The following is a 19291-nucleotide window of genomic DNA, read 5'->3' as shown; positions in this document are numbered from 1 at the left end:
TGAAGGTACTGAAAGTCTGTCTTCTTCACTATTCTTTGATCTTTTATAATGACTGGCGAGCTGTGTTCTTAATGTTTCGATGCCAGTTGTGAATCATCAGACTTCTTTGATTACTTTTTCTTGGTGTCCCCTTGTGTCTTTAATACTTCAGGGCAGCACTTATTAAACACCATAGAAACAAGATTGACAAAGCTGTAAAAAGCTTCAACAACATTTGTAAAGTGATGCAGGAAGTTGGATCATTTTATCATACACTGCTGTGATCTGAAAGCATTGATAGGAGTACCTTTAACTATCCTAACGTATTCGGGTTATTCACATTGCCTTGTGGGCTTTTTTGTCAGCAATTTTAACTGTATCCTTTGAAAATCTTATAGATATCAAATGTACCAATATATGATCATTAGGATAAGTGTGATATGAAGTGTTGACCTCAGGTGTCAGGCTACCACTTTGACAGACTTACATCAATTTTGTAAAATTCTTATTTCATTTATCTGATCATTTTAAAGCTCAATTTATTATACTGTCATTAATTTCATCAGGCCTCTGTTCTAGTTAGACTATTACTAATTTATACATGACCATAAAATAAACAGTTCCCATTTTGTAATTTCAGACTCTCTCTCACAAGAAGTGAAATTAGCTTTTCATTTGTATTTATGTAAAAAGTACATGTACATATCAGGAACATTTTCCAACTAATGATCTTCATAATATAAGCAACTTTATGAAAAACATTGTGGATGAACTGATTTTATGAATTTCAGTATTAAATGCTAAAAGCCGTGTGAAACGTAATACTGCAATGTGAGAGAAACAAATTAATATGTAATTCCACGATGTCAGTGTGTACACACCAACAAGGTTTGGACTATAACCCATAAAATTTCTGTTTGTAATAATGAATGACGTAATCAGTGCCTGTTAAAATAACATAAGCAGTGGTGAATCAGCCATCAGGGTATCAATTTTTCAACAGTTTCTGTGAGCCATTTTTGTAACCATATTATGCAGTAAACATGTAATTTTGGGAGAGAAACATCATGTCAACCTGAACTTTTTGAAATTTCTCTTGGTACCACCAAATCATTAGCTGCACTATCAAGAACTCTGAAAGTTGCAGCAAATTATGGTGGAGTAGACACTTGCAAATTCTTTTACAGGCACCACAGCATCGGAGATCACCAAGAAATGAATGCGTGTTTGCTATTAACTTCTGTGTCCTATTTCATTTCAGATACATACACCCTATTTCATACAAATTTCTTTCTATTTTTATTATAGCATTGTTCGGAAATGGTAGGTGTCATGTTGGACTGTTATTTGCATAAAACATATTGTGTGACCTGAGTACATTGAGCAAGTATAAGTGCTTTGTTGTTGTAACCCTAATGTCAATGTTAATATCCCCAAAGATTAAAAGTTTTTGTTGATTGTTCCCTTGACGCCAAAGTTTGGGTCATCGTCACCGCACTTTTTCATGGAGCCGTCACAAAACATCACAGTAGTATGCGGAATTCACTGTTTGGTTGGGTGGGACAAATTCTTTGTGCACAATTCCCTTGGTATCAAAGAAAATGATGATCATGCTCTTCACTTTGCTCTTCACCTGGCTCACTTTTTTCAGTCTTGCAGAGCCCGGACTCTTCCACTGGGACGATTGTTACTTTGTACCTGGGTCATAACTGTAAACCCTGTTCTCGTCACCAATGATAACCCATGACAAGAAGGTTATATCACCAGATGCAGTGTCACGGAGGTCCGTGCACACTTCAGCCATCATAAAATTACCCCACACCAAACACAGAGTATTACGGAAATCACTGTGGACATGCAACACGACCTCCCAGCTGAATGCTGCTCCTTACACTGACTTATCAGATATGCAGCTCTCACCACCTAGCAGTGCAAAGATCTACTACTCCTACTTTCTAGATGGCAGCACCAGTCCCGAAAATTTTGGATTCCACATTGTATACTGGAATTTTCACTGTGTATAGGCATATGCTATCCTTACAGCATTATATCCAACTTATTATGTATATCTCCACCTTGGGGAATGAAAACCACATTAAAATAAGTGGTATGTCACTAAGGTGGTCATTATTTATATATTTTTTTATAACTGGCTACAACTGTAGGGCCTTACATTTGTTTTAGTGCAGTACTAGTGTGCTACAATATAGCCTGCTTCACGTAAGATGCCGCTTTTCTGTGCATACAGAGGGAGTGATAGGGAGGTGTGGAGGGAATGAGGTTTGCACATGTATGGCAACAGAGAGCAGGCAAATAAGGTCTGTGTTGCCAAACTGTGTTGCTGCGGACAACAGTCATGTTCATTTGCCTTCAGTACATCGTATTATACCTCCAAATCTATGAGGGAATATTACATTTTAAAACCGATTTCGATCATTCGTCTATATAAGAGAAATCTTACTTGTGAATCTTGCCGTTGTGGCCACTGCTCTACAGCAACTGTCTGTGTGACTTTGGAAGGCAAGAATAGTTGATACAGCTGTGTGAAGGCATCAAGAACAATTTTTCTCAAAACCACAGTTGTCTAATGACAAGATCATTGAAAAAATTGCAATAATTGCCATTTATTGCAATTTGAACTGTATAATAAGTAAAAATGTAATACATAACAAATTAAACTTCAAACTGAAACCATTATATCTGTTTGACAACTGCTTGAATGTGTATAATGTGCATATGTGGGTGTGTTTCACTGCTGTTCAATGTAAATCACTAGGTATAAAAAAGAATTACTGGTAGCAAACACTAGTGAGAAAGACTATTGTAAAAATGGTCAGTATGTTGTTATATTTTTCAGTGTCAATAGTCATTATGAGTTTAAAATAACTCGGGCAACATTACGGTGGGAGAAGACATTTATGATCCGTTGAACAAGCTAATAATTAACCATCTTCTGTGAATAACTCAACAGAATGCTGACTGATAAAGTCTAAAACCACCGATATTTCAACAGGTACCCTCCCTTCCAATTTAAGTCATTTTACAAATCATGCCATGAAAATGACAGGGGTTTGCATGTCAAAATACTGGAGTTTTTGATAAATTTATCCAGCTGCATTCTTGCAAGTAATAAAACAGGCTTGGAAAAGCTTAACTTCTCAATGGGCAATGTGTTGAAAATTGCAGTCTGAATACTTCACAGAATACATAATCCTTATCAATAAAAGCTAGGAAGTTCTCATGTACTGTGTATGCAATTGATATGTTGACAAAAGTGTTTTTAAAAATGATTCCTTAAAACTAATAAAGATCATTATTTTACTTTGTTTCAGAGTCTCCATCTTAATACTATCTGCTATCTGAGTTCATGTCAGAACCACCTGATTATAAATTTACGGTGATACATTCAAGGCTTTTATCTGTCTTCACCTCCCTGTGAAAGTCTTATTTTTGAAACTTTTCAGCATGACACACATTGTGTACCCACACTGATGGGGGATGCTGTCCATTGTTTCATGCACAAGCCTTTCAGTGTCTATTATCTTGAAAGTTTTTTTTTATTCACATAGCTTGTAACCTGTGTGCAAATTAATTCTATTGGATTATGGAAATGGAAATGAAGTTCCATGCTTCTTGACAGTGTCGGGGAATGATTGGGAGACCCACACTACCATAGTAGGCAAGGTCCTAATGGAGGTGGTTTGCCATTGCCTTCCTCTGACCATAATGGGGATGAATGATGATGATGATGATGATGATGGATGATGATGATGGATGATGATGATGATGATGATGATAGCACCACCCAGTCATCTCGGGGCAGGTGAAAATCCATGACCCCACCGGGAATCGAACCCAGGACCCAATTCTCGTGAAGCAAGAACGCTATTGCGAGACTAAAAGATGCAGACTGTTGGATTATACTGACAGTAATATGTGGGTAAATGCAAGAAAGTCAAATTTGTGCATTCTGTCATGTGGCTTTTATAAAGTAATGAGCTGCTTTATAAAGTAACTGCTTTATAAAGTGATGAGTATGCTTCTATGTTCAGCATGAGCCTGGCTTTTATTGTCTGGATTTTTTTTTTTATTTTTCAACCAGAGCACAGTATTCCCTTCCCTGGTGCTCGTACTTTGTCATTTCTCTGTAACAGCTGAATGATAACTGGCACAGTAATTACAATGACTGACTTCAAAGCTGCGTATGGCAAGAATTTTTCAGTGAATCACTTCTTGAAAGTGACAGCATTTATTTCTGAATGGTAGTCACTGCTGTTTTTCATACACCTAAATACAAGTTTACTCCCAGGAACGAAATCAGAAGAAGAGACAACATCCATAATAAATATCTGAGAACCTTTTCCTAAGGGAACTTTAAAACTGCCAGTAACATCCCTCATTTTCCAGCAGGCATTCATGGAATGATTCTGATTGATCCATGTTTCATCAAGGCAATGCACTGCAGAACTACCTCCTCCTCTTGTATCGTGCATCTTTATAACAAACATGCTTTGTACTGCTTCTGTGTCACTTGTTTTAATTAAAAACTCTACTTCACTTGTTTAAAACCTATGTTTTTTAAAATTAGTTACACTGATGAAGTACTACCTTTGAAGCCAATTTGCTCAGGCATAACTGTAGCAAGTTTTTATGATGTTGAGTATTCATTTATAAACATTTCAGACACAGAGCACTTTAAAACATTGTTGTCAAAAACATCTATTTGTGTTACAGATATCCTGCAATTTTGATGATTTTCAGGTGACACAAAAACAAATTTTCCTAAGGTTTCTACAACTCTTGCCAATACATACTTGTGCAGTTTGTTCTTGATTCTTCAAAATGTCAAAAATAGAAGTGTCACTTTCAGATTCACATTTGAAGAAATTATAAATATGGGACATTAACCTCCTTGACTGCTTGTGAAGCATGTACATCTACAGGATTACTCTGCAATTCACAATTAAGTGCCTGGTAGAGCGTTCATAGAACCACATTCAAGCTATTTCTCTACCGTTTCCCTGTCGAACGGTGCACAGCAAACACAAATGGTATTTTCACAATCTGAGGAGAAAGTTGGTGACTTAAATTTCATGGGAAAACACTGCCGCAATGAAAAACACTTTTTTCTCAATTGCCACCCTAATTCGAATATCATATCCCAGAAAGTATCTTCCCTGTTTCATGAAAATACAAAATGAACTGCCCTTCTTTGAACTTTTTCGATCAGTTCTATCTGCTGTGGATCCCACACTTGACATCAATACTCCAGAAGAGGACAGAAAAGCATAGTGTAAGTAGTCTCTTTAGTAAACCTGTTACATTTTCTAAGTGTTCTACCAATAAATGGCAGTCTGGTTTGCTTTCCATGCAGCATTATCCATATGCTAGTTGCATTTTAAGTTATTTGTAATCGTAATGCTTAAGTGTTTAGTTGAATTTACAGCCTTTATAATTGTGTATTTTGTCCTGTAAACCAAATTTAGTGTATTTCTTTTACTACTCATGTGGATGACTTTACACTTTGAACTGTTTAGAGTCAGTTGCCACTTTTCTCACCACATAGATAACTTGTCTAAGTTGTTTTCTAATGTGTTTTAATCTCTGATGACTTTATAAGATTGTAAACCACAGAATCATTTGCAAACAGTCTAAGAGGGCTGCACAGATTGTCCCTTAAATCCTTTACTAGATCAGAAACAGAGAAGCAGCTGTAACACATCCTTGCAAATGCCAGATATCACTTCTGTCTTACTCGATTTTCAATCAATTACCACTTACAGTGAGCTTTCTGACAGGAAATCATGAAACTAGTCACATGACTAAGATGATACTCCATAGGCATGCAACTTAATTAAAGTTTAATTGTGAGGAACTTCACGTTTATTGCCGTCACATGACATTTTCATTTAAAAATCACTCTAAAATGTTTACAGATATACATTCACATCTACACTTCTACAAGAAATTAGTATCAACATCTGAGTGAATAATTCGGTCACTCTGTGAAAGAGACTGCATTGTCACAAAATGCATCAACATCACAGCATGTGGGAGACAGATTCTCGCGCTGCAGCTTGTAACTCACGGCTAGCCATTCAGAAAGAGAATTAATCTTATTGACTGCTAGCAGTTAATGGTGGAGATGTGCAGAACTGCTGAAAAACCTTCCAACATGACGCAAGCTATAGGGGTTAATTTTGCCAGCCGTACACACGTTATATTTTAGAACAAAACAAAAAATTGATCATATTAGAATTTAGTGGGTACCTATATTTTAAATCTGATACTATCAATTATGAGGTATGATTTTGCTTGTAAAGATAATTTAGTCATTTATTAACACAGTCCCATTTAAAGATAGTATAATTTTATTGAACTATGTAGCATACACAATGATAGCTCCACTTTCTCCTGATCTTTGCTAAACATAATCATTGCTATTGTGCTCATTGTAATACAAATGTAGAAGGATCTATCAAAATAGAAGCAATTCTTTAGCACAATTTGTTAGCATCTTTGATATCAAGTGGATAGCTGTTTAAGAGTCCAATAACCAATTTGACAACTGTAATGCATATGTTTGATATGTACAGCACATTGTCACTTTAAGAAAATAGAATTAAAGTTACATCTGTGGTTCCTCTACTACATAGTCTAAAAATTCATGTTTCTGTTTTGAAGCAGACAATAGGTCATCATTTCTGAAATATAACTTGTAGCTTTCCTCTATCTAACTACCCTAATATAAAAAGAATTGGACAACAAATATTTATAATTAATTTCAATCAATCTTGACAGCATATTGCCTTTATTTAGCATACATTTTAACCAGTCATAAATTAAATAATAATATTTGCAGTGTGTTGTAGAAGCACCAGAGGCACAAATTTATGTCAATACACATGTTAAGCATTATAGTATTCCATTTAACATTTTAAATGCAGCCTATGGCAAAAGGCACAACTGTGGCACTATAAAGATGCTGTCAAAAGGAAGTCTTTCACTTGGCAACGAGAACTTCATATTCTGGGTATGCTATCTCCTGACCTCCATACGGAATGTAACAGACTGTATGACTCGCTTGGACCTGCAACACACAAACATTTAAAGCAGTTAACAAATGTATCAGTACTTTAGGAACACTACCACTTTTCAAACTGATATTTATGTAAAGGTATAAGCCCCCTGAATTTTTGTTTTTCCCATGATTCAACCAGTATATAATTTAATTTTATATTTATTTTGTTTGAAAACAAGCTTCACATTTTTTGCAGTTTGATAACAATAAATTTCTGACTACTGTGCATGCTAATTGAAGATAAACACTGACAATTGTAAACACATATTTGTGTTTGTAACTTCAGATTACAAACTTAAGACTTTTTCATTGCCACTTCCAACATACCTTTCCAACACACATAGCTCCTTCATGTTGTGCTCTTCCCGTAAAGAGTGGCTCACCATCTTCAGTTTCTCCAGAAGGCAAGGCACCCTCAGGAACTTGGCCCTGGGCAGCTGGCACCCACGCAGCCTCACACCCACACAGTACCTGCACAACGAGGCTCAGATCACGTTAATGCAACGAGGATAAGTTACAAAAAATGTAATTCTATCTTTTACTTCTTTTTGTCTTCCTTCAGAGCAAATGCAGTATGGATTCTTAATCACTGTGTTATATTTAGGCTTTAAATTTCATTGTTTAACAGAATTTTTTGTATAAAAATGAGGCTACAACATAATAATGTGAGACTTTGCAATTTATTGTCCTTATTGTATCAGGGAGAAATGGTGTATCTACATATACACTCTACAAAGGACTGTGAGATGCCTGGCAGAGGGTACGTACCATTATACCATTGTTAGGGTTTCTTCCCATCCCATGGTGGTTGTATATTCCTAGTCATAATTTAAAGCCAGTTTTTGAACCTTTGTTAACAGACTTTTTCAGAATAGTTGATGTCTATCTTCAAGTGTCTTCCAGTTTGGTTCCTTCAGGATCTCTGTGACACACTCTCATGGATAAAAGAAACATATCACTCACACTGCCCTTCTCTGTGTACATTCAATATCCCTTTATAGTCCTATTTGGTACAGGCCCCACACACATGAGTAATATTGTAGAAACAGTCACAGAATTGATTTGTAAGCAATCTCCTTTGTAGATTGATTGCACTTCTCCAGTATTCTACCAATAAACTGAAGCCTACTACCTGCTTTACCCACGACTGAACCTTTGCCATCATTCCATTTCATATCCCTACAAAGTGTTATACCCATGTACTTGTACGAGTTGGACGATTTCAACAATTAATCATTGATATTATAGTCATAGGATACTATATGTATTAGTTTAGTGAAGTGCACAATTTTACATTTTAAAGCAAGTTGCCAATCCTTGCACCACATTGACATCTTATCAAGATGTGACTGAATATTTTTGCAGCTTCTCTCACACAGTACTTCATTATGTATAACTACATCATCTGTATAAAGACTGAGGTTACTATTAACATGGTCTGCAAGGTCATGAATATATAACATGGATAGCAAGGATCTCTGAGACACCCCAAAAGTTACTTCTACGTCTGTTGATGACTCTCCATCCAAGAGAACATTCTGCATCCTCCATACCAAAAAGTTCTCAATCCAGTTGAAAATTTCACTTAATATCTATACGATCATACTTTTGACACTAAGCATAGGTTGGTACAGAGTCAAACGCTTTTTGGAGCTCAAGAAACTCTGTGTTTACCCAACTGACTTGATCCAAAGCTTTCACTACGTAACATGAGAAAAGTGCAAATTGGGTTTCATACGAATTATGTTATTGGAATCCATGCTGGTTGTCATTGAGGAGGATGCTCTGTTCAAGATACCTCATTATGTTTGTGCTCAGAATATATTCTATTGACAAATGATGTCAAGAATACTGGACAGTAGTTTTCGTGGTCGCTTCTACTACCCTTCTTGTAGGCAGGTGTGACCTGTGCTTTTCCCCACGAACTGAGCTCAGATTTTTTGTTTGAGGGATCTACGATATACTATAGTTAGCAGAGTGGCTAACTCAGCTGCAAATTTCTGTATAGAATCCGACTGGGATTTCATCGGACCATGGAGCATTGTTCATTTTTAATTATTTCAGTTGTTTTTCAGCACCACCGACACTAATATCTGTTTCATTCATCTGTTCAGTGGTATGAGGATTGAATCGGGGCAGTTCTCTTCAGTTTTACTTTGCAAACCAACACTTGAAAATGGAGTTGAGCATTGTGAGCTTTTACTTTGCTGCCCTCAATTTCCATTCATGTCTCGTTCGCTAGGGACTGTATACTGACTTTTGTGCCTCTAACAGCCTTTGCAGATGGCCAGAATTTCTTTGGGTTTTGTAAAGTATCATTTGACAGTATTCTGCTACAGTAGTAAGTGAAGGCATTGCACAGTGCTTATTGAAAGTGGAAAACTCAAGTTCAACAGCTGACACCAGAAGACATGACGGAATGGAGTATAAGGAATCTATGTTGGGGTGGCATGTAGATTGGCCTCAACTGTTTAGTAATGTCCTCTGGAGTAACAAGACTGTATTCAATGTGGGAGGTTTTATAAATGAACTCAACAGGCATTTTTGGGTGGAAGAGAACACTGGTGTTATGGTGGAGAACATGCAGCCTGGCTGAACAGTGGCTGTGTGGTGTGGAATGACTGCCACAAATGTCATCAGGCCGTTTATCCTACAGGACACAATGAATGCAGAGCAAGCACATGTGATAAAATCAAAGACATTATTCTTATGCAAGATAGCAAGCACCTCACTTTCCAAATGTTAGTGTACATATGACTGGATGACAGTTTTCAGAATATTGATTGGGAAGACATGGACCTCATGAGTGATCTGCACCATGTCCAGACCTGACATTGTATGGCTTGTTTTATGGGGCTGGGCAAAATGTGATGTGCACTGGATGAATCCTTGCACTCTGAAAGAATTGGAAGCATGGATTCAGAACATTATCAGTAACATCCCATGCAGTTTCCTCCAGATGACTGGATTCCATATCCAGCCATTGGTGATTCCTACATTGAATTTAAAGTAAGCATCCACATTCTTAAAGAACACTGTAAGCATGATATTGATTTCAATAAATTAGCATTGTAAATGTAGAATTTATCTGCCCATTTTCAATACCTAGTTACTTTCCAGATACCAGATATTTGTAAAATGTATTGTGAAAAAAATTCCTGGTAAGAAAATAATATATTCAAATGTCTTGCATGATGCTTAAATGTTCTTGCATGAACAGGAAAAATGTAGTAAGGAAACATTTTCCTTCCATTATTTCATGAGGCGTCAGTGAGAAAGTTCTTTAAGGGTTTGGAATTGTGTGTAAAATTTGTCGGAAGTTGCTAAGTGCTCCCATTCTAAAATGTTAGGTTAATGTAGTCTGTGTAATTTTCGCACCACAAGTTACACTGCCTCAAAACTAATACACAGTTTCCATCTTAAATATACAACTTTTTTTGCTAAAACTAACAGAAGATTATATCTATTAATGAGTAGATTATGACTGTTTTAAATTTGAGTTCAGTCAATAATTATCTGAAAAACTGAAAAATTAAATTTTTTGCCCCTGGAATCCATTAGATAGGCAATCTGGAGTGGAAGATAAGATTAGATGTACTTTACATTCCAAATAAATCCATGGTGAGGAGATCCTCCAGGATGTAGAACATATCAGAAAAATAAGAATACACTATACATATTTACCAAGGAAAACAAATACAATTATCTACCTTCCACAGAGCCCAAGTGAAATAGTACTCCTCATGAATGTGGAGTAACTCAAGAATATTTTAAACATTTTCATAAATAATAAATACCTTGTCACAAAATGTGTGAATGTTCAATGTAATTAGGTGTGTGTGACAATTCTTGGGGTAATATGCAGCCATATGTAAACAGAATTATCATTTTATAACACTCATTTACAATGATTAAATTTGTTGTGTGAAATATGTACAGATGTCAGATTGTACTGATACTGGAGTGAGCAGGTGGCTGCTTTATCATTTAGTAATACAGATAATATTGAAATACTTGCTATTATCTTCAATTTCTAATGCCTGTGTGTTCAATTTATTATATACTATATATGTTTTATTATATGTATAATTTTAAGACTCATTTACAGCATGGAGTAATCAGTAGTGAAACACATTTTTTGCCTGTTATGATTATATATAAAGTTTTTGCTGTGCTTATTAGTTTCCTCTATTTTGTTTATATTTCAAACTATTTGTCAGTACACTTTTGATAGTTTTAGGAGTGTATCTTAATATCTAACTTCTAGGACTGAATATTCCTGTTAACTTCAGGACAGTGTGCAATGTTTACTGTAAATATGACTCTAGGCCAATGGAACATTAATAAGTGTTGTGTCATGATAAACGTCTATGTCATGATGTAAACAATAGTAAAATAAGAGTACTTGAGAAAACAAATTACATAAAGGGAGCATTGCTAGGTGTTATTTATATTTAGGGTGCAAAACTTCAATACCATTGATAAACACATTTAAAATTAGAAAAACTGCTATTTCCTAGCTTCCATAATATTCCCAAATGTATCCCTCTTTCCTCCATGAGAAGGAACGAACAGTTGTAAAAGCTAGGTAATAATTTTTTCTGCTTTTAAATTTGTATAGGTAGTACAGAAATTTCTGAGATCTCTTTCCTTCTAATTTTCTTTCTTTTTGTGGTCACATAAATATTAAGTTATCATTAGAATATAAAAAGTAGCTATTTGAATTAACTACAATGAAGTAGTCTATAAATCTTTTTTCTTGGGTTTGTTGTAGTTCTGGAATAATTAGAATTGTCTGTTTCTGACTTTAAAGGAGTGGCCATGCTGGTTAGATGAAAATGTATTTCCCTACTCTGCTGCTCCAAATGTGTGTATCAATAGGCCAACTTATAGTGTCAGTTTGACATTTTGTTTTGGAAAGTGTTTCCACGGCCATTTATCTACTTTTAATCTTACTTTCTATGTATATTTTACCTTCTGTCCTGAGATCTGACACTACCACCTCCGACCTCAGCAGATGGGGACTTTCTTTCAATTTATACTCTCCTCCCTCCAACAATCACACCTCATTTCTTTGTTACTTCAGTCATTAAGCTGATCTCCCAGTCCAAAATGGGGAATATGCAACCGAGTATATACTTAAGACAATTCTTTTGTGGACATGCATTGATCAGCCAGCACATTAGGACTGCCTTCCTAATGTTCAGTATGTCCACCTTTGGCACAAATAACAGTGGCTACACATCATGGCATGGAATCAATAAGGCCTTAGTAGGTTTCTAGATGGAATTGGCACCACATCTGCACACACAATTCACGTAATTCCCATAAATTCTGGAGAGGATGATGAGCTCTGACACCATAATCAATCACATCCCAGATGTGTTTCTGGCAAGTTGGGAGGCCAGCACATCAATTCAAACTCGCCCCTGTGATTCTCAAACACATTTTCAGCACACTCCTGGCCTTGCGACATGGTGCATTATGTTGCTGAAAAATGCCACTGCTGCCAGGAGACACCATCATCAAGAAGGACTTTGTGGTCTGCAACCAGTGGACGATACTTCTTGGCCATCATGGTGCACTGCAAAAGCTCCACTGGACCCAAGGGTACCAATGTGAATGTTCCTCAGAGCATAATGGAGCCACCAGCAGCTTGTCTCCATCCCATGGTACTGTGTCAAGGAACTGTTCCCAAGGAAGATAAAAATTCATGCCCTAGCATCAGCATGATGAAGGTATTTGGATTAATCAGACTGTGCAACACTGCCACTGCTGACTCATGTGCCTATTTCAGTCATATTTGTCAGTGCCATGGTGTTAATGCTGGCACATAGATGGGTCGTCAGCTGCAAAAGCCCATCGTTAGTATTGTTCAGTGCATGGTGTGTTCAGACACACTTGTTCTCTGCTCAGCATTAAAGTCTGATGTTAGTTCTGCCACAGTTCAGTGCCTGTCCTGTTTTACAAGACTACCCAACCTAGACTTCTGACATCTGTAATGAGGGGTGGCTGCCCAACTCCACAATGTGTGGACATAGTTTCATCTTGGTTTCACCATGTGTCCAAGACACGTGTACGTGTGTGTGTGTGTGTGTGTGTGTGTGTGTGTGTGTGTGTGTGTGTGTGTGTGTGTGTGTGTGTAGCAGTCATTACTTGCCGGGTGATGCTGCTACCAGCTGGATAGGTTTAAATCAATAGGTCAGTGGTCATAATGCTTTGGCTGATCATGGTATATCCACATGTACGTACTTCGTATTCCTCTTTGCCATGTTCTTGACCTCCCCAGGCAACGTAGCAGACTCCATGAGATGGATGTACTTTTCCAGGAATCAGTGCACCCTCATGACGAGCACGACCAACGTACAACTGCTCATTGTCATATCCACCGGGAACAGCCCCTGGTGGCACTTCACCTGCCCTAGCAGGCACCCAAGTTGCAGCACCACCACTTGGAGCAGATGGAAGACTCCAACCAGGTTGAGGAGCTGCCAAAAATAAATAAAAATAAAATAAACATTATTAATAAGAGTAAGACTACTGATAGTGTGACCAAGCAGAAAGCTGTACTGTTGGATTCTGTAGTTTACTTGCTCCCTTCATTATTTCTGATAAATATTTTACACAAAAGACTTTTCACAAATGAGCCTTTTAAACAAGGAGGGAAACATGTGGTGGTGGAAGGGGGGGCGGGGGACAACAGCACAGAGAGTGTAATTCCCATATTAGTCCCAGCTGAGGGAATGGATTTGTAATTCTTACATATCTCTAATTTTTCATTGCAGTATATGTTGTCCCTTTCATTAATTTTATCAGTAGGATGTAGTAAATTATGTTAGCACACTTATAATACAAATCTATTCTGACATAAGAAGCAAAGAGCTAATGTATGCCACCGATAATCAAAATTTTGTTGACTCAGAGTGTAGCATCTCATAGAATATTCCAAAGAAAGTTCACTACAAATGTCATTTCTATTTTTAAATATCCTGAGGTCTTTATATTACAAAATGATGAATTACGCATATTTTCAAAAGGCCCACGCATATCAACTGACAGTGCAGTAAAATTGTGTTAAAAATTTACTTGTATGTAAACTGCCTTACGGATTTACTATTGAAGCTCGTTTCAATTAACAATGGCCTGTTGTAAATACATTCAAATGAAAGCTTCAGATTGGACCAATTACATTATTGTGGCTGTCACAAACCAGTTGCAAGTACAAATCTAAAGATGATTTCATTTAATGCAGCTTGTGTGCTAAGTGAACAATGATATACAACACATTTTCAGATTTTTTTTATGAGTATCTGCAAGAGCAACAGTTCATATGATTTGAAACCATTAGCATGGCTCACCATCCTCTTCACAGGACAGCCTTAGTCTCGTGTAATCAGTGGTTCTCTTATTCATCAGAAAGAAAGAACACAGTATCAATGCTATCTATGCCATTCTTTGACATGGAAACTTACTTTAAGGAAGCATAAAGAATTGTGTACTCTTTACACCTGGAGTGTCAAGAAACATCAGGATATCACTATCACCTTTGATTGTCATTTGATGTTCATAGATTCTTGTGCAAATATTCTCCAGTATTATGATGATTGGTTTTTGGGGCACTCAACTGCGCGGTCATCAGCACTCATACAAATTGCAAATTTTTACTCAGTACAATTTGTTACACAGTCCAGTCTAGCCACTGGCATGATGATGAAATGATGAGGACAACACAAACACCCAGTCCCCAGGCATAGAAAATCTGCAACCCAGCCGGGAATTGAACCCGGGGCCCTGTGATCCAAGGCAACACCACTAGCCACTAGATGATGATGATGCCAACAAATTACTGACTTCATTTGTTTACATGTGCTTTGAGGAGCAAAATGAGTTAACAACAGTGTGACCTAGAAAGTCTCCAGACCTTAATGCTACTCAGCTTTATTGGTATACTCCCATTTGTGTGAAATGGGCTTTCTGCCATCCATGGCAAGTATTTCTAAGGGCTCTCTAAATACTAGGCACTGATACTAACAAGTGCAAATGAATTCTAAATAACAAGTAATGGACCAAGTGTGCCCCACGACACACACAGACAGCCACAGGTAGAGGAAACACATCTCGTTTGCCTCTTCAACTGCAGGAAAAACATACTTCCATTCCATGCTTCTTTAAATCAGAAATGACACAAAGATAACAATTAGATAAGAAATTTGGTTAACAAACTATAACAACATGTCATGTTCATTTATGATAATTATTCCTGCAAATTACCCAGGGGTTAAAAGCAACAGCATTTAACAATGTATATTGCAAAGCTTTTGCACACAGTATTGTTTCATAAACAAAGCTGGTTGCAACTGGAGATAAGTCAATACTGATCTAAAGTCATCTAACTTTAAGTGACTTGATCCACCCAGAAGCTCTTACAAAGGGGGGGGGGGGGGGGGAGGGAGGGGGGAATTACAATGAACATAAAGCAAATATTAACTAAAATCTTTATTGTTTTTTCTCTTAAATATGTGATTTCAGTATTTTACATTTGTGTGCTTTGTACTTTTAACATTCATTCAGTTGAGTAAAAATCTGTAGTAGACTTTCTTTTTATTCTATGCTTTAATTTGTATTGGAACCTTTAATCATTTTAGTTTAAAATACCCACAGTGATCTTCAATGAATGAGATCACCAACCAGAAATGTCAATGTGGGAGAGTTAACAAAAAGCAATTATATGAAAACATAAAATGTGCAGTGAGTCTCACATCAATGTTCTAAAAAGACTTCTTTTTTTTCCTAATTAGGAGAACCACCAATTCTGAAAGCTGAACATATTTCAACTTTTGAACATATTCTATGATACTGCCTCCTTCTATATTAACAAGAATTTATTTTGCTAGTACTGTAATATCACCTCTCTATTTGATTATGAACTTGTATTTATAAGAATTATTTTCAAACAAAAGAAAAAAACTAAAACCCCTGTAGACAAACAACTGGCCAATGAAGAGTAGTAATCTTCAAAAAAGCTTTAGTCTGAGTATAAACTACAACACAAAGATTTTACTCAACAACAATTAATAGAGATGCATATCAGAGCTAACAAATTTGTTAGCTTTCAGAACCTTGGTTGCCCCTCCACAGCTTTCTGCACTGGCCTTTAACAAAATGTTCCTACATATAGTTATTTCCACATACCATAAAGCCCTTGAGATATCTCTGCTTGTATAAAAGAGTGTGCTTCCCCTTTTGGTGGAGACAGGGCAGATGGAAAAAATTCTGCAGCAGGTAACCCTACATTCCAGCCTGCTACATTTACTGAAATAAAGTGCAAAATCTGATGCCTTTTGCAGATATCCCAAGTTTGCTCCTTCCTTAATTGTAGTTTTAACTTTTAATTTAGTATTTAATTAAATACCACACACTACAACATTTTAGTTATAAGTTAGAGAAAGACAGACACCTTTAGTATTGTGTTAACATTTAAAAAGGTTATTTGACTTACCTTGTTCTTCCACCACACTTTAAAATGGAGCATGTAAATTATTTTTGTTTGATTCTAAACTCTGAAGTAGTAGGTTACTGTTTTAATGAAACCATGCATGTGACAGCTTATTTTAGGCTGTAATATTTCCTGCAAGGTGGAAATTATGTATCTGCTCTTTTTATGACAGCCATGCATTAGCAACAGTAAGTACTTCATTAATGTTCCTATGACAAATTCAGTTGCAGAGTAAATGCATTTTAGTTGCTATTCTACTTTCACAGTACTGACAATCTGACTGCTTTTATTCACATTTTACACTAAGCACAAAATATTACAAATTTTTTTTTGTCCCCACATTCACAAGTATAACTTGTGACTATTCTAGTAGCACACAAAAGCTGTTGAGGAACAATTAGGCTAGAACTGCAGAATTTAAAGTTTGAGAGGAAAAAACATTGAGACTATATGAACTATCTAAAACTGAGTCAGTCTCAGTCCACAATACATTCAATCACAAAATGAGTACCAGTTTTCAAATGCAAGAAGGTCCGATACACCAGAATTTTAGTTCAATTGCAGCACACAAAGAAGAAAGATTTTCTGTTAATGAGAGATTTCTCTGATAACCTCAAGCACAAGCCCATGCTGTTGAGGCAGCACATGTTAGTCGATTTCTGACAAATCCCTGGCCATCAGTGGCTGTGCACCCTCTTCCAATACCTGCACGAGGTGCAACTATATGCTGGGGTCCTGTTGACCCTGGAATTGAGTTGCGCACTTTCCAGTGACCAGTTGCCCCCCACGCTGTTCGCACACCATAGTACGAGATACCAAATGGTGCTGGATCACGCCATTCTATCAGCACGATGCCGTCCTTCTTAGCCTGGATCACACCTCTGTCCCACTGTATAGTCAGCCGGCGAAATTCACCATCGTGCAGCAGTCCAGGAGTCTCTAGATGAACCTTTTCAAATTTTTGCAGTGTCACATACAATGCTAATTTTAGGACACCTACTTATTACTGTGTTGCAGGTTGCTTAGAGTTATGACTAATATGTTTATTTTATTTTTTTATAAATGCAGTGTAAGACTATTTTAGTTTGAGAATTCTCTGAATGAAAATCTAATGTATACTGAGTGTATACTTCAGTATAGAGGCAACCAATGGTAGAAATACTACAGCTGTGGGGAAAGTTATTAAAGAAGCAAGTAATTACTTGTTGGTCATAAACAGAAATTATTGACTAGAACAACAGAATAATTTTTATTATATGCAGAAAGAAAGTGGTTGGTTTGTTTAACAAAATTTCTCAGGGGTGGCAGCAAAACTTGTAAGAAATAAGAACTGCAGGATTATTAGCATGGTCTATTGTGAATTTAGAAGGTTAGCATTTGCATTGGACAAATACTGTTTGAAGGTGAAAAGTAAGGGAGAATGAAACACTCACTTATGAAAGAACAGTACTGAATTACTTATTTGGTAATTTAGACAGCTTACTAAATAGTTAACTGAATTCTTGCCACTTTCATTAGAATCTTTTATTATGCTCAAAATCTGACAACATAGTGCTTTTGTTAGAGGACTTAGTACCTTATCTGGCTTAGTGCGGTTGAGACGGATAGCAGATTCTTTGTTGTTCCAGCCTCCCAGAATTAATTCATACATTGGATCTGCCTCACGAGGTCCAGTGGTGAGTGCAACATGGGCATTTGAAGGAGCTTTAACTTCTATCTCCAATGCACCCTTACAAATCGCCAAGAATTTGTACTCCAGGCGGTCAGGTGTATCTACCTTCGAGCCATCTGATAAAACAATTCAAATGTTAAGACGTTTCACTGGTTAGTGTGAATGTTTCTTAAGGCCAAGGGAAATTATTCTCTCTCTTTAAGAAGACAGTGCCAGTATTTTAAAATAATTTCCCGCTCTGCAGAAACAAAAATTGGTTGTCAAGGCTTTTCAATTATTTGTTGTTTCCTTACTTCAGAAGCAAATGGTTTTGTTCACTATTTAGCACATTATGAGTACACTTCTAACACCAGGAAGGAAACCTATCTCAATAAATCTACACCAATCTAAAATTATGTTTGTTCTTGTGGCTTTTTGAAGTATAAATGTCATTCAAAATCTTGTTCCTTTCCACCAGCCTGTTCTACACTATGAAACACGATTAAAACTTCATCACACTGTTCATCAAGATTAAGGCAGTAAGTCACTGTTTATTTTTGAATGGCAAGGAAATAAGTGTATTATCCTATATGTAATTAATGTAATGTATTCCACTATTTTCTTCTTAATTTTGCTAGTATTGTTTATGCGTTGGGGTATATTCGACATACTTGCTAAATCTTTTACAAACACAATTTTAATAGAAGATTACACACTCCAAACACTTTTTTATAACTTCTTTGTGATAATGTTTTAACATTGATATTTGTAAAATTTTGAGTTTCGAGATCTTACTATCACTAGATGACATATTTTCAGGTGTCTGGTCATTTTGATTCCATATTTATACACAGTGCTTGGAGAGCTTTATCTCATTTCCATCCTTGGGTGCTAATAATGAAATCTTTCATGTCATCAAAGCATTCATGTAATCAGCAGCAGATGAGACTGTGAGGTATAGTCAATGAGTGCAACTAAAACCAGTGGTTGCATCTAATGGAGATATGATCTTTATCAATAAAAATTGTTGATAAACATGGAATCATTGACCTGCTGGGCATGAGAATAAAATCATCTTTACAGA

At 36.5% G+C, this 19291-nt stretch overlaps 1 protein-coding gene across 2 annotated transcripts in view; it reads right to left on the bottom strand.

Annotated features, from left to right (window-relative positions):
• Window positions 1–6330: 6330 nt before the first annotated feature.
• The window catches only part of LOC126272871 (uncharacterized), a 48980-nt gene continuing 36019 nt past the window's right edge, over window positions 6331–19291 (bottom strand). The window contains exons 4-8 of one of the 2 annotated variants that reach the window (XM_049976094.1): window positions 18133–18344; window positions 17262–17505; window positions 13313–13548; window positions 7388–7531; window positions 6331–7069 (exon numbers count right to left, since the gene is read on the bottom strand). In XM_049976094.1, the coding sequence (XP_049832051.1) occupies window positions 6983–7069; window positions 7388–7531; window positions 13313–13548; window positions 17262–17505; window positions 18133–18344 (923 nt within the window). In that variant the 3' untranslated portion in view covers window positions 6331–6982. Of the gene's footprint in view, window positions 7070–7387; window positions 7532–13312; window positions 13549–16252; window positions 16373–17261; window positions 17506–18132; window positions 18345–19291 lie in introns of both variants that reach the window. The other variant, XM_049976095.1, reaches the window with a different exon arrangement.

This window comes from Schistocerca gregaria, chromosome 5 (assembly GCF_023897955.1).
Source record: "Schistocerca gregaria isolate iqSchGreg1 chromosome 5, iqSchGreg1.2, whole genome shotgun sequence".
NCBI lineage: Eukaryota > Metazoa > Arthropoda > Insecta > Orthoptera > Acrididae > Schistocerca > Schistocerca gregaria.
The sequence above is the reverse complement of the archived record's forward strand: the minus strand, read 5'-3'. Positions and strand labels throughout refer to the sequence as shown.